Here is a 21,593-nt window from a genome sequence, read left to right on the forward strand (position 1 = left end):
ACTTCTTGTTTCTGTTGTGTAAAGCATTGTAGCTACCTGCAAGCTGCAGCAGTCACAGAAGTCATCAGTTAAACTCTAACAGGCTGATATCATAACAAAGCTTTTAGGACAAACATTTGTTGAGCATGTGTTACATAGAGAGAGCATAAAAACCAGTTTATGTTGTCCTGGTGCTGCCAGTATTTTAAAATTTAATTATTTGGACTAATCCACATTCACTCTAACAACATACCATACAAACAGAGGAGAATTTGCTTAGTTCATATTCACAAAGAAATAGCTTAGCATTTTTCTGAGTATCTCACAAGTATGCTGAATTTTTCAGGAGTTTATTGACTGTTGATATGATGCAACTAAAGCCAGTGGTGCACAGGTTCTTTTCTTATTGGTCCAACTGTTAGAGTGCGTTAGGAAACTGCTGAAATACTTTGGGGTAACTTTTTAGTGTTGTTTGTCCCACTGAGAGGGGAATGTTGTGGCTGGAAGGAAGCAGGATAGCTGTGGTGTGAGAAATGTGGAAATAAAGAGAGTAGCATGCTCCGTAACAGCAGGAGCACCAGTAAACTTTAGCACATGATTTTCAAACTGCTTCTGTTTGTAGCACTTGCTAAAGGTTTTCTTTGGGAGCTGGTGTGATATGACAGGTTATTCAGAGGTTTTTCCATAGCTTTGTTCTGAGCACTTTGAAAATATCCTGAAATGAGGCAAAGTTAAATCATATGGGCCTGCCTTTAGAAAAGCATTAGAATCTGACTTTATTTCATATCCATTCTTTTTAGCTTGCTCTTGCCAGTGGAAGGGGAAAAAAAGGTGTGGTGGCTGATTTGAAACAAAAGGACACCCATACAGAAATGAATTCTTGCCGTTGTTATCTGCTACCCCTGGATTTTAGAAGTGATGCTTATTGGACGCACATGGCTCCGATAATGTTCCCAGTATGGGCATGTTTAATTGCTCTCAGAAAACCACATGTGAGATTTCTATTTATTCTAGGTCTAAGTGCCCTGGTTCCTTTCGTTGCTGAGTGCAGGCAGTAAGTGAGCACTGGGAACACCTGGGATGCAGGAGCTCTGCTGTAGGAATAGGAAAAGAGCCCTTTGCGGGGCGGCCTGCAACAGCTCTTGTCCAGCTGCCAGCGGCACATCTGATGTGACCTACAGCAATTTGGGCAGGTTAGGAGTCTGGACTAGAGGTTGTGGCAAAACCCATGTAGCCTCTGATGGTGAGAGAGCCTGGCCTTGGAGTTAAACCTTCCTTTGTCCATGTTTGCTGCCGATTTGACCCCTGTGGGCTCCATGCATCGTGAGCTGCTCAGTGTCTCAGCCTGGAGCAGCCAGTCGGGCACTCAGCTGGATCTGTTGCAGTTCTCAGAGGTCATTCTTCAGGGATAACAGTGCTGGCAGCTAAAACCTCTGAATGACTCAAAAATAGTGTTTGAGGTGTTGGAGTATTTTTTAATAGGCTTTGAAAAAACATTGTTTGATCATGCAGCATGTGTTGGTCTTTCAATAAAATCTTCATTAAATCCACCCATTCCTTACAGGATTTTTTTTTTTTTTCTTCTATTTGCCTTTGTCACATGTTCTTGCTTGGATTATCATTCATTAGCTTCTCCAAAGAGATTAACAGTTCCTTAAAGCAGGATCATGTGCATTCTGGTGTTCTGTGTGAAAATGGTGCTGGAGAGCAGAGAAGCCCTGGGATCCCTATAGAAATTTGAAGACAATTTTGATACTCTGGTCCACTCAAAAAATCTGCTGATACTGTAATGTTTTTTCCCTTGCCAGGACCCTCCTTGCCTGGTGTCATTTTTTGAGCTCTCCTGGGATGAGATTAGTCTAAAACAACAAAGTAGCCAGATGTCTGGTTCTGAGAGAGTCCCAGAGGCCAGGGTATGGTAGGCAACAGTAATCGCTGGGGGCTGAAGATCAAAGATACCTGAGAATTACTTATGGGCACATACTATGTGTCATTCCCATTATTAACAGTCTGAGAAAATTTGTATCCCTAATTAACCCTTTTGTTGGTTAAATTTTCTTGCCAGTACAGTCCTGTCTGTAAGAACTATTTGTTCTTTTTGATACTGTTACATGTTAGTTAAAAAGAAAAGTAAATTAAATACTCTCATAATACCGAATTTATGTAACTCATTCAGATCTTTTTTATCATGGTTGTTTGTAAATGTCAGAAGTTAGCATGATTTCTCATTGTTTACTGTGCCATCCTTTGGGCTGGAGTCATTCCTATCCAGAACTGTGTCAGTAATGATAGTTAACCTGTCAGGGTAGTGATTTTAGTTAATTGCTTCCTAATAATCTAAAATGAATTAGTATCTAATTCCAGGGACGGGATGTCTGCATATCATTGCTTTCCCCCTTATTGGTATTTCTAATTAAATGCTAATTAATATTTTTAGTGATCAGCACTTGTTTGTATTATACATTCTGAAATAACAAATTGAGACTCTAAGTGCTGACTCTGAATTCTGGTAGTGCTTAGCAATGAGTGGCTCCTGGAAAGAGAGAAAAGAGGGAGAAAAACCTGATTGCGGCCTTCTGTGCTTTTCTTTTTCTATCCTCAGGAGTGGCATATCTATTTTACTGAGTAATAACATTCTCTGCTGTTGTAGAATTGAAGACTGAACAATTTTCCCTAACTTTTGAATAATAATATATAGTTATTAGAGATACCTGTTGTTCTGGTCTCTGAATTTCACTATCTTTAACATGATACAACGTTATGTGTGATAAATACTGTCTGTGCATGTTTGAGTGTGAGTTTCTGGTCACACTAAGTTTGTGTGTTGTTCAGTGTCTATACTGCATGTGTTTAACAAGTCTAACAGGCATTTTTGAATGAGCAGTAAGTGAAGAAAAGATCCCTGGAGTGCTTTAAAGGACTGAATTGATTTTTCTGTTTCAGTCTTGACAGTCTCACTTCAAAACCTTTTATTTGAGCAAGAAACCCCAAAAACTGACCTGCCTGAAAGTGTATTGTGGTTTTTTTGCAGTTTCACGTTTGTCACAGGTGATGTGACAAGATGCTGTCTGCATCTTCTAACACAGCCATGACTGCTGCTCCATTGTCCCCTTTCCATTTTCAGCTGCGCACCCAAAGCTTTGTTTAAAACAAATCACTGTCTAAAGAAATGTGAGGGCAGAGCTTTGTGGTGAGCCAGGGTTATTTAACTTGCAGCTATCAGCAGGTATAGCTGATCATCATCTGAAAATTCCGATGAGGTTCATAATATGAGTAGGATAGAGACAGGTACTGTGCTTCTCAGAGGTGCAAGGGAAGGGGGAGCTGCATAGGAGTGGTTTGCAGACAGTAGCTGTTTTCCTAAGGATGTTGGCACCCTGGATTTTGGATCATTTGTTGCCATTCATGTACCATAATCCAGACACAAGCACTGTGAGTGCTTGGCAGCCACATGCTGCTCAAAAGATTCTGCCTGGCTATCCTAACATAAAGAAATCAGGTCTTCATAATGTTTCAGTTTTGTTTTGCACAATCCTTGTGGGTTGCTTTTTTTCTTACTTTCCTTCTCCATTTTTCCTTTGGGAGGCATTTTGTTTGTCTGCACTGCTCTGTTGAAGGTCACAGTCAGAACTGGAATAGGTAAAATCCAAGTGTCCATGAAGTTGTGTCTGCAAAGGGCAGCCAGTATGACTTTCCTTTGAGTTACCTCACACAGGTAGGAAGGTGCTTCCCAGGAAGGTGTGGAATCCCTGGGTGAGGTTTTGGGAGAGCCCTACTAGATGGATTTGCAACATATCTGAAACAGAATTCCTTTCACTTCATTCTCTTTTGTTATCTGCCTAGAGCTCTTGGAAGCCATTCCACTACTGCTGACAAGCAAGAATGTGACACAGTCAGCAATACTAGATGAGTTTATAGAAGTAGAAGCACAGCCATCTCCCTGTACTTTCAGGCTGGTAAAATTCATATATTTTGATCGCTAATGCCACCTCACCAGTTTAAGTAAAAACGTGACTGGATCTGAGGTGATGTGGGAGATTCAAATGCAGTGCAGGAGCAGAGAAAAGCAATGCAGAATTACCTCTCCCTGACAGATGCCAGTGGCGTTTTTGTTGAGAGGTGAAGTTATGAGACACTAGTTGTTATTAAACAAATATTTGGCGTTTAGAACTGGTGAAATTACTGATATCTTCTTCAAGTAGATTGTCCCCCACTTTCTTGTTCATATAGCACATTTCTGTACTACAAAATGTCAGAAGGACCTATAAAACAGTTCTTTATTAAGATTTTCAGAAAAAACAGGCTTTAGACCAATGCAGGTGCTTGAGTAGACTCAGAAATAGGGTAAATACCTTATGCAGGTGTACTGGGTTTGTGTGGCAAAGCCAGGATGCTACAGATGTGTATTCTGTGAGAAGCTGCTGGAAGCTTCTCCTATGTCTGATGGAGCCAATGTCAGTGCTGCTGGCCAAGCCCAAGCCCATCAGCAGTGGTGGTAGAGCCTCTGGGATAATGTATTTAAAAAGGGGGAAAAGTTGCTGCACAACAGCAGCCAGAAGAGAGGAGTGAGAATGTGTGAGAGGAGCAGTCCTGCAGACACCCAGGCCAGTGCTGAAGGAGGGGCAGGAGGTGCTCCAGGTGCTGGAGCAGAGATTCCCCTGCAGCCCATGGGGCAGACCATGGTGATGCAGCTGTGCCCCTGCAGCCCAGGGAGGACCATGGTAGAGCAGAGCACCTGCAGCCCCTGGAGAAGCCCACACTGGAGCAGGTGGATGCCTGAAGGAGGATGTGATTCTGGGGGAAGCCTGCACTGGAGCAGGCTCCTGGCAAGACTTTCAGATCCATGGAGCATAGAGCCCATGCTGGAGCGGGTTTGCTGGCAGGACTTGTGACCTCATGAGGGACCCGTGCTGGAGCAGCCTGTTCCTGAAGGACTGCACCCATGGAAAGGGACCCATGCTGGAGCAGTTTGTGAAGAACTGCAGCCTGTGAGAAGGACTCATGTTGGATAAGTTCATGGAAGATGGTCTTCTGTGGGAGGAACCCCATGCCAAAGCACGGGAAGAGTGTCAGGAGGCAGAGGCAGCTTGTGATGAACTGACTCTAAGCCCTGTTTCTTATCACCCTGCATCTTTGGTGGGAACAAGGTAGAGAATTTGGGAGTAACGTTAAGGCTGGAAAGAAGGAAGGGGTGAGGGGAAGGTGTTTTTAAAATTTGATTTTATTTCTCGTTATCTTGCTCTGATTTGATTGGTAATAATTTTTTTTTTTCCCCAAAGTCATGTCTGTTTTGCCTGGGACAGTAAATGGGTGAGTGATCTCCCCCGTCCTGATATCAATCCACCAGTGTTGTGTTATATTTTTCTCTCCCCTGTCCTGCTGAGGAGCAGAGTGATAAAGTGGCTTTGGTGGGACTCTGGCATCCAGCTGAGGTCAACCCACCACAACAAGCTGAATAAATCTGAGTACATGAAGGTGTTATATTGCATATTAATGAATACTGCTTCATTCTGGGTGTTTCTATTACCAGAGAGTCTTTATGAATTTGAAATAACTTTTGTGAAGCAAAAAATACAGGAAGTAAAGACACAACCCCCTAGAAATCTGTGGGAACAGTGTTCTCTAGTTAGGGCTATGGGGCATCGAGGGACGACAGGGATGCCCTGCTGGCACAGCTATGTAGGGATGAAAACAGTTGTCTGTGTCACTAATGTGCTCCTGTCTGGTATTTAAGAATAAATCCATAGGAACTATGAAATAGGAAGGGCTCTAGAAGCAGTCAGGAAGAGTGACTGTTGTAAAAGAAAAGAAAATTCTGGTTGAATTGAAGGGCAAGTTATGCAGGAAATTAAAATGCAACGTCCTCATGGACCTAGTAGTTTGTTACTTCAAGGAAGTATGTGGGTGTTTTGTAGTGATGTCGAATGAAATGTATCTGTATATATTTTGCTCCCTACTGCAATTGTTACATTTAGTGGTTTCAGGGTTGTTTACTGTTTTAAACAGCCCATCACAACCCAAGCTGTATGAGAAACTTAAACCACAGCTTACCTTTTTACTTACCTGAGCCATTACGACCTTGGGCTGTGTAAAATCAAATAAAAAATCTCACATTGACATAACCGAGGCATGGATGTGATCTAAAGATCATGTAATGAGATAAACAGGAAAATCTTTGTTTCCATTCACAAGTTTATTTCCAGTCTCATGTTCCATTTACAACACTGGAATTCATAGGAAAAACGAGGAATATAACTAACATGGCAGCTTTTTGCAATGTGTTTGCACATGGCAACACGTGTGTAATCATGAAGGGTTTGCCACCAACAACAAAAGCTGCCTGGTGACTTGATTATATTCAAATTCTTGGCAGAGAATTCTTGCTGTAGAATATCTGGTTTTCCAGCATGTCAAGAACTTACTGTTACTTTAGTTTGTGGAGCTTTTGATTTCTAATGTGCAAAAGAAAGGAAATTAATTAGAACAAACTCCAGAAAGCTATGAGTGTTCTTATGATCTCTTGTAATTAAAAATGTCAGCTTCTTTTCGTGGTTTTTGGATGACCAAGTTGTCTATGATTAGAGGTGTTGAAGGAGAAAAGCTGTAGTTAATGTTCCAAGTGCTGTTCAGTTTTATGCCAACAATGTTGGGAATTGGTTTGTGTGGCAGAAGAGATGACAGAAGGATCAGAAGCTGGTTGACAAAGCTCTTCCTCTTTAAATTGCAGATCCTAAAAATCTAAATCAAGTCATAGTAATATATGAGCTTGTGGCTGTATAAGAAGTCTCCTGACTATATAAAGTACTTAACAAACCCCTAGGTTATCCTGGTGTTTTATTGGTGACCCTGTGACCCAGCATAAATTCAAGGCAAAGGGCTGTTTTAACTGTGCCCCCTTCCCAGCTCAGAGGGCCGTGCTGGTAACAAGTTATGACTGTGATGGCAGAAAAGAATGTCTTTGTTGGGAAAATTAATTGCTTGTAAGCAAATGTTTTTAAAATGTGACATGGTTTTCATAATGTATACTTTTTGTTACTGTTATGTATTCGAGGAGTAGTAATAGGCAGAGCTTGCCTAAGGATTGCTTTCTAAAATATTTAAATTATATAGCTAATGTTGTTTTCCATGGTCTTTCTCTGACAGGCTACTGCGACATGGATTACTATGCTTAACGCTTCTTTGTATTGATAATATAACAACCAAGCACTTAAAATAAAATGCACATTTGCTTCTGAATATTTCCTTCTTTGAGGGGGCTAGATTAATGAAAATTAATGAGGTTAGGGAAATTTTGCTTCACAAGTGATCAAGTAAATTGGGCTTTGCACAGTCTGCAAAACGTTATTTTAACAAGACTGTATTACATTTCTGTTGTGCCTTTCATTGTTAAGGGTAATTTGAGAATATGTATTTTTTAATGAGAATAAAAGTTATATTAGAACCAAAAGCTTTTCTCTAGTAGTGTCTGAGATTGTCTTGTATAATATGAGGAAAATACTGGTTTTTTACTGGCAAGTGTGTTTATTTTTCTTTTTGTTAAGTACTTTGTACAAGCAGCATATAAACTGTAAATAAAGGGTTTGTTACAGAATTGCATTGAAATACACTGCATAATAAGTGTATATTTTTTTAAAGAACTTAATAGAGGGTACATACAAATTAATATTCTGAGTTGTAGCTTGCTAACCAAAGCATTTGAACTGTGGGAATATTTTTTAGGTGTTAAGAAATGTTAGTTGGAAAGAGTAGTACAGTTCTAAGCCTTCTTTAAAATGGCTGGTTTCATAGGTCTTGTATCTGAAATCAGCATTATAGTGATTCTTGGAAATATCTAATATGTGTGTTTGTACCTTGAAATCTTGTCATGGGCTCTGTTCCTTACTCACTAGCTGTGTCCTGTGAAGTGGCAGGCCTTGTACCAAAGGTTGTGAAATAACTTTACTGCTGAAAATCCTCCAGCATTCCAAGCCCCAGCAAGAATAAGCGAGCCCACCTGAAACTGGTTGCCTTGGATGGCATGGCACAGAAATAGCAAAGGCGGGTGTCTGCCTCTTTGGTTCTTCCTGCTCTTTCTTTCAGGGAAAAATCCAGAGGATAGGTAGGGCTGAAAGTTGCATCTAGAGAGCAGTGCTTTGTATGTGAATTCTTGTTTCAAGGTCTGGATCCTGCTGGCAGCAGCAGTAGGTCCTGTTCCAGTCCCTAGAGCTTCCAGAAGTCTAAAGGCAGGGAGTGAGTCTGCTGGAAATGGCACGGCAAGGTGCATTCGAATGGAGTAAATAAGGGTGTGCAGCAGTCACGTTGAGCAGGCATGGAAAATGGACATGTGTCTTTTGTGGGAAGGTAATTGGGATGGGGGCTTGGCAGGAGCTGGATCGGCCGAGGTGGGGGCGACTGCCACAGGTTGATGGGCAGGTGATCCGGCAGCCTCCGCCCGGGCGGCACAGGAGGGCTGCCTAATGTGCTGTGTGCCCTAAGGGCCTGGGGGAACACAGTTGGATTATTATGTTAATGCCTGAGCCTGCTGCCCTCTTCCTATCCCAGCTGGGCTCCCTGTTGTTAGGAACTGCTTTGCTCTGACAGTGGAGTAATATACTTCATGATTGAAAGGGCAAAGGGGCTCGCAAGAAAAAAGAGCAGGCCTGCACAGATATGTAAATGAAGGGGGGAAGGCTGTAGGAGGGTTTGAATGTAGGTGTGGGTAGAAAGTTTATTAGGAAATGAGTAATATAAATCTGCTAATTGAATTGTTATTTACAAGTCACATTTCCTGATTTGTTTCTTTGTGCATTACCCCCCCCAATGCTGATGTACAGTGAATTCGCAGTGCTTACCAAAGCAGGCACTTAGGTTGATTTATTTGAAACTGAGGTGCTATAATACACTGGTACCAGTGTACAGTGCTGACAATGGTGTATTTTTCAGGACTTTGATTACTGTTTCATGCTTTGCCCTACTATATTGCTACACTGCAGCTTATAGTGGTGATATGATTCTTTTATGTATTGTAGATAAGTATATCACTTTGAATTTTGTTGATACTTCGAGAGTAGGATATAGATACAGATTACAGGAATACATTTGTTATGGTGTTAGAGCAAATTGAACTTTGATTCAACAAGATGGTGATGATGTTGAGATACCTTTCTGAGGTCTTTCCTGCAGTATGACTGACTAAACAGTGACTGGGTTTTAGAATTAATGCATGTGAGAGATGAAAATCTATTCCATAGACAGATGTGCAGGGGCTTGGTGTTTATTTAGTTGGGTTTTTTTTTTCCTTATGATGATATGACCTGATATGCCGAGTCTTTCTCTGCCTTTTATCAAATGTCTATCAGTGGCAAAACGTGACTCAAAATACCAGCCAGATGGGATTTCTAACATCCTTATTTGTCTGTTTTACATCCCAAAGTGCTGATCACAGACTACTTGAAGAAATTGCTGTTGTTGAAATTGAACTTTTGAAAGTGAAAGCTATTTTTACAAAATGCAGCTAGTGTGTCAGATAAAAGTTCCTTGATAGATGAGGTGCTGCTCATGTAGCTGGTACTTGGTGTTTGTCAAAGATGTGATTTCTGATTGCTTCTAGTGTATAAGGTGATTTTTTTTCTACTCTTCACGCATCTGGATATCCCAGTTCTACTTCTTATCTTTATGTTCACGTGTATTGCTGCTCTGCCTTGCTCTTAAGAAGATGTGTCTATTTTGGCATGGGTACCTCCTGCTGTGCAGCAAAGGTGGCAGCTCTCACACTTCTTACCTGGCAGTTGTGAATGTTCTTGCACAGTGTTGCCCACTTATGCATAATAGGGCATCTTACGGTACTGAAGTACTGTGTGGTGAAAAAGAACTCTGGATCTAGATTGCTTCTGCAAACTTAGTGCAGATACAGGATGTTCTGGGCACAACAGAGAATTTCTGTAGCCCTTGCCTCACTGAGTGCCCATGAATAACCATCACAGAACAGGTAGTAACATTATCTGTGTCCTGCTGGGGCTTTTGTACTTAACACAAAATTATTGATTTGTTTATCGAGTTCTCCTTGGATTTCTTTGTGGGCAAATCAGAATGTGTTGTACCTGTCTGTACAGCTTATCAGTTAATGTGAGAAGATAGTTTTCAGCACAAAATGCTGAAAAATAGGAGCATTGATGTAAAAGAATTGCTTTCTTGTTGAAGGAGTGTATTTTTCAAGAATTGCATTTTTATTTTTCTTTCACATTCTGTGTGCACATAGTTCTTGAGTAACAGCTTTGGGAATATAGAACTTGGGCTACAAACTATCTCAAATTGGGAATGTTTCCGTTCTTTTTTTTTTTTTTTCTTCTCCTTGTTTATGCAATTTAGACTTTACAGAAATGTTTCCTGTTTCTTTCAGGAAGATATGTTTGTAAATATTTTGTCAATATTTTGTTTCAGGCCACGTTAACCTTGGTCAGATTTGCAAACAAATAATTTTCACTTAGTCCCTATTTTTCAGTGTAACTTAGGTGTTCCAAGTTTCCATTTCTCATGGTTAAGTGATCTCCCTGGCTGTGTCTTCTCAGATGAATCATAAGAATTTGATAACAGTGCTGCATTGTGGATCAGCCAAAGAGCTTTGTGTGGCAACAGTCACAGAAGCCATCTTCCACTAGGCGTGGGAGAAATTTAGCTGAAAGCAGCAAAATAACAAAAAAAAGAAAAAAAGAAAAGAAAAAGAAAAAGAAAAAAAAAATTTCAAACATAGGGTGAAAAGAAGGGATTCTTGAAATGAGGGGAGCTTAGGTTTAAAGCACATGTTTAAATATCCCTCATGCTGGAAATTCCAGTCTTCAGCCAACTCTGGATATTCAGTGAATGCTGTGTGCATGTTCAACATGATTGACAAGTTTGTGACTTTTTGCAGTAAAACAAACTCACAGCCATCACAGTTTTTGGTGATCCTCTGCTCTCCACAGAGCACGAGTAGAATTCTGTACATGAAACCCATAGGTTTTAGTGTTTTCTCTCTACCTTTTCTTCAGAGTAGTGGTTATATAGTAGCCTATATGATCAATTAGAGAGTCAAGTAAATTACTTCAAGGAAGTAATAAAAATATCTTTAATTTACTTGCTAATGAGTTGCTATGTATTTTGTATATATGTTTACATAATAAATATATACATATATGAAGGAAAATTCTTAAGAACAGTTTCAGCATTTCTGTAGTTCATGATGTACTCCTGCTGCTTGTCAAGTAGTTCTGAAACCGAGTTGCTGACTGAGACTTGATTGGCATTTGAGTATCAATCCTTGCACTGTATGGAAGACAAGCCCCTTTTACCCCTTTGGATTACAGGATACTGCAGTCTGCTTGAAAAATGGGGGCAACCAACTGAGTAGAATTTAAAGATGTTTTGGGCATGGTTCAGAAGAAGGGTGGTGGTAAATACCAATGTTGTAGTGAATTTGTTTTCAGACAAAAGTAGCTTGGACCTTCAGTTGTTATTAATCCACTGCTGAATTCCTTGGGCATATTTTGGGGATATGTAATATATAAAGATGCACATTTAGGCACTTTCTCACTCTGTGCATGTGTAAGTTGTAGTTATATGAATTGCTAATATATAGAGGATGAAAGTAGCTGAGCAGCATTTCAAAGAATGAAGTTGCATGCATTGAGACTTCCTTTTTAACCTTCATGCAGTGGCTGTTATGTTGGCCTCTTGCTTATTGTATGCAACTTTTCTTTTTCTTCTCTCTCTACCTCTGCCACAATATTGCTGGGTGCAGAGCTTTGGCTGGGCACATAAGAAGGGAATTTCCAGTACCATATGATACTGGCTTATAGTAAAGCCTAACCTTTGGGCTAGGTTAAGAAAAAATAAATTGTGCCTCTTTGAGATATGGACATTTGTTGATGAGATGACAAATTCTGACATGAGCTCCAGAGCTCAGGGTTTATGGATCTGTGCAGAGGGCCACACTTAATTTATATTTTACAAAGCTGCTATTTCAGCCAGCCTCCCCATGCTATGGCCCTCCTTGCACTAGTGTTACATTTCCCATCTCCTGGCGTTGCACAACTAATAGTGAAGCTGTTGCCAGTGGTAGTAGTGCCAGGGACTTTTATAACAATGCTATTCTGAGCTGGTTTTGAAGGCACAGCAGTTAAAATGTCTGGTTCTGCTACTGACTGCCCAGAAAGCAATATGACAGTGGGATATTTATAGAAAAATACTGGTGCAGGCACAGCCTTACAGTTAATGCAAAGGGCACCTTTTAAAAAGTGGCCTTGTGCTTTCATTTCACTTCAACAGGGAAGTAATACTCTTTGGAGTTGTGGGATGCATTGTTTAACTAGACCTCTAATCATGTTATGGATGATGTGTCTCCAGGAGAATCAGGGGACAAGACCTTTAAGTGTTTTTATCACAGTTTAAGATCTCAGAAAATGTGAACTTAAATAAAAGTGTGTTTGGGAGGTTGTTATTGCTCTGTATCCTTTTGAGGATACCTTCCACAGTAATTTTTTTTTTTTTTTTAGAGAGAAATTCTCTTACAATTATGAAGTGTTTGACCATAAGAGAGGAACAAGTTGGCAGTACTTCTTTACCACTGTCCAGCTGAGCCTCTTTTATCGAATCATTGTTCAGCAATCTGTTTGTTCTGGTGTGAGACCCAGCATCTTCACTGCTAAGGTAACAAACCTGGAGTCTCTGAGAAATGATTGATGTGCATAAGGCTTGTGGGTAGTTTTGATTTAACCAGTGTCAGTGACTGGTTAAATTCTTAACTTTTTGCCCTCTAACCATGTTTCACAGGCCACATGTATGGCAGCTAAGGCATACACTTTACAGTATGTAGGTACAAGGGAGAAGTTACCTTGTTTTTGTCTAATCAGGAAAATTATGGAAATAGGCTTTCCATTTGGGGAAAAATACATACAGAAAGTTTGGCTAGATACCTTTCCAGGAACTCAGAGCTTTCTGGTGTGTCAGAGCCACATGAACTTTGTGGAGGAGTAAGTCAGATGCTGGAGCATGGTGTTTATGCACGTGTGTGCTTGGTATGAGAAAGCCTGTGTTGTAATGAGCCTGTCAGCTCTAAATCACTGCTTGTGCCAATGTTTACACTGGCACTGGGCAGTCATCTTAATGTTTGCATTTGCAATGTTTAAGTAGAGGAGGAAAAAAAGAGAAACTGCCTCTGTTTATTCATGTTGGTATTCAGAAGTCCACTGTAGGTGTTCAGGTCAGTGCCCCGTTGGGGTGTGTGACGTGGGACCCAACAGTGGAAGGCAGTGTGTCTTGTGAGAGTGATTTTGTGTTTTGTGCTGCAGCTGACAGGAGGATGGGAAAATTAAACCACAGCTTCAGGGTACTCCTGGGCTTTGGGGTATGACTGGCCAAGGACTGCCACACAAGGACGAGATGAGAGTATTGGTGACTGTCTCTGTCCAAAGGAAGAAGATCACAGTTGATAGAAAGTGGAAGATTCCCTTAACCTTAGCAACCTGAAGGAATAGACAAGGGTTTGCAAAAGTTGTGTGTTGCCTACATTTCTGTTTCTGAATATGGCCTAGATAGGCTTTTTTTTTTCTGCCTTTTTTGTGACTATCACACGAGTTTTGTTTGCCACACAGCCACAGGAGCATCTGGAGTGGGTAGATGTGTGCCATTTAGGATAAAGCAAAGAAATTATGAACAAAGTGACAGCATTGTGCAGCTGATGGTGTGGGCTAGTCAGGCACTGTGCGCTGTTCCATGAAGCACCTTATCTCTTCAGAGGAGACCAAATCTTGGTTCTTTCAATGTGAAAATGGACATTCCAACTCCTGACAGAGGTTCTTTCCTCCTGTCTTCTTTCATGTAATCTTTCTGATACTGATGACAAAAGTCTTTATTTTCATTCAGCTCAGTTATACAAGTAATCTCAAATAAAATGAGCCAGCCATACAGTAGTGTTACTTTCCAACCTTTGCTAAACATGGATTTCCTGTTATTAATCTATATATTAGTATTGGTAGAAATTTGAAGAGTGACACATAAATGTTCCTGAGACCTAAATGATTAATGTTTGCCATTTGAATTGTTTACAAATGTTTACATTCTGGTTTTACTCTCTGGAAAAAAAAAACAAAAAACACTTCAATGAATATACTTTCCTGGTTTTTAGTTTCTCTCTTCTCCTGCTTCTGAGTGAGAAATACCGTGCTGACACTCCAGAACTCCCTTGAGTCATCCCAGTTGCTCTCAGTAGAGACAAGTTAGCATTTCTAACAAGAGGAAAGCTAGCAGGATAGTTTTCTTTATCTGCCTCGGTATTGCCAAAATTATTGGTGAAACAAAGAAATCCTTCAATGGGAAGCACCACCTAAACTAAATAAGTGTGTCCAAAAAGCTTTCCTTTTAACAGATGTTTTTGTATTTGTAAATATTATTTACCAAAAGGTGGTGATGACTATGAGAAACTACAAAAATTGGGGAATGAAAGACTGATTTTCAACAGAAACAACTTTGCTAGTAAGAGGTAAGAGGCAATAACTCTTCTGCCAGCAGAGGCCTCAGCTTGTTTCTGTGCCCTGCTTGTGGCAGAATGATGTGCCTGCCTGAAGCAGCACCAACTTCTACTCAAGTGGTGGCAACCTCTGGCAGCCTGGAACAGAGGGCTCAGCACGGTGTTTTAGAGAGCATCATTCTCTGGATGATGTTCCCCTGCTGAAATGCAAACAAACAACAGATTAGTTATTTTGTTTTCATTTTCTGGTGCCTTTTCAGTGTAGTTTCCATAGAACTGATGGTTGTTGAACACAGTTGAAACAAAGCAATGTTTTCATATTGTCAGCACAGGTCTAGAGGCAGGCTGGGGATTAGGTGATATCTTTGCTATCTTTTTCCCAGTCAACAAATTGTGTTGGACCACAGGGGACATAGCAGTGGATAAATACATAATCCCTTCCATACGGTGGTGGGGTATTTTTGTTGGTGTACTGGAGGTTTCTTGGTTGGTGGGTGTAGTTTGTGTGTGTGTGTGTGTATTTGTGTGCCTCTGGATTTTTTTTTTTTCCTACAAGAGTGTAAGGTTATGTACATTTCTACTCAACTAATATAATTAAAGTATTTGGTATTTTTATAAGAGACGTTTTGAACACGAGCTCACTTTTTTAATAAGATTTCTTAGGACTCAAAATTTAGTTGGTATCTAAGTCTGGGAGGTTGTGGCTGTTTTGTTTTGTTGGGCTTTTGTGTTTTTTCATTTTTCGTGTGTTTGGTTGGTTGTTGATTTTGTGTGGTTTTTGTTTTGTTGTAAATGTAATGCAACTGTTGTGGTGGCCTGTCACATCTACAGCACATGGGCCAGATTCATGTGTAAGATGCGTACTCCAGCTTCTGTTGAATTCTGTATGGAGTGTACATACATCAGAGTCAAATCTAGACCCTATTTGTTTCCCAGAGATGGTGCTGCAGTGTTAAAAAGGCACATGCTTTGCCTTGGAGGGGGCAACTGGGCAGCTGGAGATTTTGTTGAGCAGTTAACACTACCTCTTTCATTTTTGCCATGCTGTAGCAGGATTTTTATATGCATTTTAACAGTTATTTAAGACTCCCCATATGCTTAGAAAGGAATCTGAATATATGTGCCTTTTTTAAGCCTGCATCATAACTAGGTTATTCCATCAATACAGTAGAATGACTGGGAGCTGCAGTTGGAACAATATGTAAAAATACAGCTTGTAAAAGATTTCCTTTATTAACTGTCATCATCCACAGAATATATGTTCAAATAAACGTTGTGTAATAACTAAATTTGAGATTAATAGGCCCCTTAAGAAACAGCGAAGTCATTCAGGATAGTCAGTGAAAAATAGCCTGTAAGACTGTAACATGCACATATTGTCCTGCTTACATGCTCTCTCTGGTGTCATTCCCATTTATCAATGTCGGCAGGCTCTGTTCTCATTAAAACACTCTTGCACAAAAGCAACTTAATTTTCTTAAGAGAAGAGGACACCTGATTCAATTTAGTGCTGGAAACTAGGAACTTGAGTATATATATATATATATTTTTTTTTTCCTGTCTGAACTCAGATGAATAGTTATGAACAGCAACACAGATTAAACCTTATTAGGTATATTTATATTCTGTTTGCAGTAACGGTGCTGTGGCAAATAGCTTTCTACAGAGATGTAACATCTTGTTATTAGAACCAGCAGTTAAGACATGAGCTGTGGTAACACTCACATGAGATTTTATTTTTAAATAGGAGATTGAAGGAGTTGTTTAAAGGGACTCTGCCAACTCATTCAAGTTACTTCTGACGTGCTGCCTTATTCCACCTTTTCGAACTACACTGATCTCTTTGGGTAGATAAAATTTCCTTTTCTGTCCTATTTGGTCAAACCATTACCATCACTTTCTTCAGTCTCCCTCTCTCTTTTTTTTTTTTCCTTTCTTCTCCTGTCAAATAGGAGGCATAATTGTATTAAGTTTTGCAATAACAATATCGATGCTGTAAAATGTTACACTACCATATCGTGTTCTCTGTCGTCTGCTGCATAATCCTGCACTAGACCTGTGAGAGTCCTTGTCTCTCCCCAGTTCTTTTCTACTTTTCTGGGCTTTTCTTTCTTCCTCATTGTGCCTTGTGTGTTAAACAGGATAATTAGTCTTATTCCTTATGCTTGAGCTATATATCCCACTAGTGTGTGGTACATCCCACTAGAGCTAAGGTTTTAACTGCAAGGAATTGCAGACAGACACGGAACAGCTCTATATGATGCCCAGGCTGCTTCCTTCCAGGATGTTCTGACTATTTGATTTCATTACTCTGCATCTGTGGCCTTGACCCTGGAATGTCCTTTTCTCAGAGCAGGGATGACTTGGGGCCAGACAGGCCCTGGTGTCCATAGCATGTGCTTTCCCTGCTGTGGGGTGCCTGGGGGTAAGCATAGGCTTAAGTACATCTAGGAAGGTTGTCTCCCTAAAGGCTGCCAAATGACACTTGAGAATCAAATGTGTTAGTATTGAAGCAGTATACACACACTGGTGAGAAAATCTCTTCCTTTTTTTTATGATGCACATACAAAGATGTGAGGCACTGCTGTTTGCCTGTACTCTGGAGTGAAGTCCCAGTTTAGCTGTGTGTAACAATTTCTTTGAAATTGTGCCGATAATGATAAAATGCTGGTGTTTGACCTAGGTGTTCCAAATGTGGCTAGGGTATTTTTTTTCCTGTTATTTAACATAGTTTGGCTCCATTATTATCAAAACAATATCTAGTCTAATAAATTCCAAGGTAGTTTAGTGTGGTACCAAAAAAAAGCAATGAAAAAAGTTCAGAATGTGTTCTCTGAATTCTAAACGCACTTGTTTGATCTGCTGCCCAGTCACATGTGCTTTTGAATGCTGTGGGTACTTGCCACAAGTAGAAGTACTTGCCCATTTTGGTTCACACCTGGGGGGAAATGCTCAGCCCCTTGGTTGTAGTGTAGCTTTGCCTTTTTCTTCTAGGCTTTGTCTTTTACTAGCCTTTGTTGCCAGGAGGACTGTCTTGGATCTTGTTGCTGTCACTGTAGAAATCTTAGCAGTGTTTTCCATACATCTATTCCAGGATAAAAGGTGAGAAATGGAGGGCTGAAGCTTTGTGCTAGACTGGGGTATGAGAAGAGGAAGGTTTCTGCCAAGTGCTGCCAACAGGTGTCCTTCAGAGGTGGCCCAATCACTTCTCATTTGGAATTCTCCCTGGAGATGTAGACCACAAGAGCATTCCCTCGAGCCCAGTGCCATATAGAGCTGACTGAAATTGTACCTGCCTAATAATAAGTGAATTGGTTGTTTAGTAGAGCTAATATGTACAGTTGTTAACTCAAGTGATGCTGTCCATGCTCTTCTGTACTTGCCCTGTTAAGAGTCTTGGCAGTGACTTTCAGTCATGTCTCTGAGTTGATACAAACTTGGAACATTTGTCTAGTTGTTAGTACCTTTGAATGTGGTCTGACCTTACATTTCAATACATGGCTATGCACTTACCTTTTGAAAGGACTTTACTAGGGATTGCATAGAGAGCTCTCCCCTCGTGCTAACCATAAATGCAATGTATGGTTTGCAAACACATGCAAATCTGAACTTGGAGTATGATAAAGACATCTAAATGTTTTCATGCTTTATTGTTTCATTTAAGCTGACCACGGATATTCTGGTATCTGTTGCAGCACAAAAAGAGCAAACTCTAAAAAAAGTGATGCAATAACAGTGACTAATAAATGTTTCAAATAGAAAATGAAGAGCCTGGCTGTATCGTGTGTCAGCACTAATGTTTATTTGTATCATCCCTCTAAGGATTTCAGAGTGCTTTTTAAGGAATGAATTAATTTTGACAATGCCCTGTGAGGTATGTATCCCTTTGATAGAAGGGAGTTGGAAGCATGAAAGTGTTTAAATTCTACAGGGTTATGCTACTAGGTATGTTTAATTACAAATTGGAGCAGTTGATTCAGTTTACTGCCAGTTTGTTTAAACTGAACCAGAATCACAAATATAAGCCCCAGATTTGTAAGTATGAGAAGAAATTACTTGTAAGTTTATTTTGCAGGGGAAATGTTTACCAAGAAAACTGCAGGTAGAGTAATTGACATATGTAAGTCCTCTTTCACTGAGGCAAATAATCTGGATGATTGTACTTTAATTTGCAATCTTCCTGATTTTTTTTTTCCCCTCTTCTTTTGCCTGTAATGAGTGTTTCATCATCTGCTATAGATAATTTCTGACACTCCAGAGAATGGGATTTAAAAACTGTAAACTAGTGTACCCATGAACTGGTTGTGAAATATGACTTTTGCACATGTCTGGCTAAATAATTGAAGAATAAATATTGTCCAAGATTGTTGTCTTAGTCCCTGTTATATACCTGAGAATATTTTAAAAATCCAGAAATCTTCCAGATGGATTAGGAATGAATAAAAGAAGTTTGTTAATGGCCAAAATATCACCATCTAGTATCTCTCCTTAATACCTTTCCAGGTACAGAATTTCTCCTGGAAGTGGAATTGCAGCCTCTTTTAAGTAAAATAATGCCATATCTCTAGATGATCCCCAAATCAGGATGGGTAGCCATGCTCTAGGTTTCTCTGGATTCGTGTAATGTGTCTTTGCCTTGCTACATGAAAGTATCAGTTGCACAGCTTCAAATACAAGTAAAAAATCCTGATTTAATTCACACTTGTTGAAGAATTGTTGATACTACTCATGCTTCCTTTCAGCTATGATCTCTGGCAAGAGAAGCTGTTTGGACTTGTGCCTCTTTTTTTTTTTTTTTTAATGTTCAAAAAAGAAATGCTGATGAGAAAGAGGTGTTAAAATATGTTACTGTAGTTTACAACTGTCAACTATAATGTTTTATTTAGCTGTATCTATTCAGATGCTCCCTCCACAACATGGAGTGCCATATGCCATTGTCCCTGTTAGTAAGCAAGTCAGCAAAGGTTTCCCAGTCTGCATTTGTTTCTGTATTTGGGCCACTGAGGAGCTGTGGTCCAGTGCCATCTTTTATTGATAGGGCCAGCAGAGGAGGAATCTAATGAAATTATCAAAGCTTTGAATTAATTATGAACTTGAATAAGAAAGCTAAGCTCTCTAGAGCCAAGGATCTCATTACCCATTCATTTTCATTGCATCCTCTTATGGAGCAGAAGGCAGGTTCAGCTACTGCTCCTACCCTGATTTTGGACTTTATTCAAACTTGCTCAACTCACTAGCAGCCTCTTGTTATTAATCTGTGGCTGGAAATGTCCAGGGTGTTTAATTTGACTCTAAATCGGCACATAAATGGTAGATTTCCCTCCTCCCTTTCCTCTTACCTTTGCTGTGTGGCTTTTCATCAGACTGGCTGCCATACAAGAGTTTCTGTTCTTTCTTGGTAATTGGGGAAAGCTATGCAAGACTCAAGTTTTAACTTCCTGGAATTTAATGAGTTTGTATTAAGAAATAATACTGCTACCTTATATTTCCTGGATATTTAGGTAAGCACAAACACTTCTAAAGTCATTATCAAAATGGCTTATTTTCTTATTTTAAAAGACTATGGAGTGAAAAGTAATGACATTTTGGCCTCAGAAGTATGGGGTCATTGTGGGGTTTTTTTTGGTTGGGATTTTTGTTATTCCTGTTTTAAATTTGTTGGTCAAACTACAGGAAATACTCTCTGTCAATACTTTATTACGATGAGCTATTAAAGTAGTTTATTTACCAGATCACTATTTCATTAAAAATGTTAATAATATACAAAAATGCAGTATTTTAGTTACATTAGATTATGTTTATTTTAGTTAATAGGTCAGTATATGAAAATGTTCCTGGCAACTTAGAGCACGAGCAGTGAGACTAAGCTTCTGTGTAATATTCTTAGTTCTTGTGGATATTCCTCTTCAGTCTGTCGGCAAGGGTTTTCGTCTCCTCCTGCTTTTGTCCATTTCAGCACGTTATTTATGAATGCATAAACCAGAATCCATCAGTCTTCATAAGTTACAGGCGACTGGCAATTTTTTAAGCAGTGGCTAACTGGCTAATGGTCTCTGTGTATGTGTGTCTTTGGAGAATCTAATAGCTTGTTGGGTGGGGGAAGAACATTTTATTCTTGCATTGGAGCTATTTTACCATTGGTGATATTTATCCTTTTTTTTCTCCCTAGGCAGCTGCTATATTTAATTCTGCTTTTGGAAGTTTTTTGGTAAGTAACACAGTATTCATAGCAAGTGCTTTAATAGTCTCATTTTTAACAGTATCACTGGTGTGTTTGGTTTTTTTCACATTATTTTTGGTGGAATTTTGCCATTCAGATGGAAAAATTTGAATCATCTTTCAGTTTATGTCACTATTCCCTTAAATACAGATACTGCAATTTCTTTTCTTTTTGTTAAACTCTAGAGAAAGGTAGTGAACAAATTGTCTCTGCTCGTGGTAAATTAATAATGTGTAAACACATCTTAATTTTCTCCTTAATGGGTTAACAGAATCTATTATTATGCAGATGTTTCAGACATGGGCATCAATATATTGATTCTTCTAATAAGGGCCATCAAATACTCATTATTTTCTATCAAGAGGCCATGGATTTTGCAAAGAAAACATGACCCAGCTGATCAGAGAGTAGATGCTAATTTACTCAGTGACTTGTCATTTGTTTGGCATATTTTACTGTCAGTGGAGCCACTCGATGTCTCTGAGGAACACACTAAAATAGCTAGATATGGGAAAGCAATCAATCCAGCTGGAAATATAACTGTTTCTTTAAAAAGCAAAAGCAGTATTTGTGGTCCTGATGGTCTAAAAACATTTGGAAAGGACACTGTAAAGAACACTAAATATATTTATGAATAAAGGAAGGATAGATTTCTTTTACTGATGTGTTGTTTAGAGAAATACTAATGAACATTAAGTAAAAAATTATTTTGTATGTTGGCAAACTACTGTGACTGATTGTTTTATTTATTTAGGCAGCTAATAATTGAATTTGTTCTTACTAAAGTTTATGCATGTTTGGAAGTATGTGTTTGTGATTCCAGTCTTCTGTCCCCAGAAGGACTGTGATGTGTAAAATGAATGAATGACAAAAGAATTCAAATTAGGAAATTAAAATCAAAACTGCAAGTAC

General features: G+C 39.4%; 1 protein-coding gene across 2 annotated transcripts in view; it reads left to right on the plus strand.

Moving 5' to 3' along the window:
• The window catches only part of SLC10A7 (solute carrier family 10 member 7), a 139,989-nt gene that overhangs the window by 25,780 nt on the left and 92,616 nt on the right, over positions 1-21,593 (plus strand). For both annotated transcript variants that reach the window (XM_082281250.1, XM_082281251.1), the window contains exon 5: positions 20,631-20,669. In XM_082281250.1, coding sequence (XP_082137376.1) covers positions 20,631-20,669 — 39 coding nt within the window. The remainder of the gene's footprint in view (positions 1-20,630; positions 20,670-21,593) is intronic.

Source organism: Coloeus monedula (genome assembly GCF_965178545.1).
Source record: "Coloeus monedula genome assembly, chromosome: 5".
In the NCBI taxonomy this organism is placed as follows: domain Eukaryota; kingdom Metazoa; phylum Chordata; class Aves; order Passeriformes; family Corvidae; genus Coloeus; species Coloeus monedula.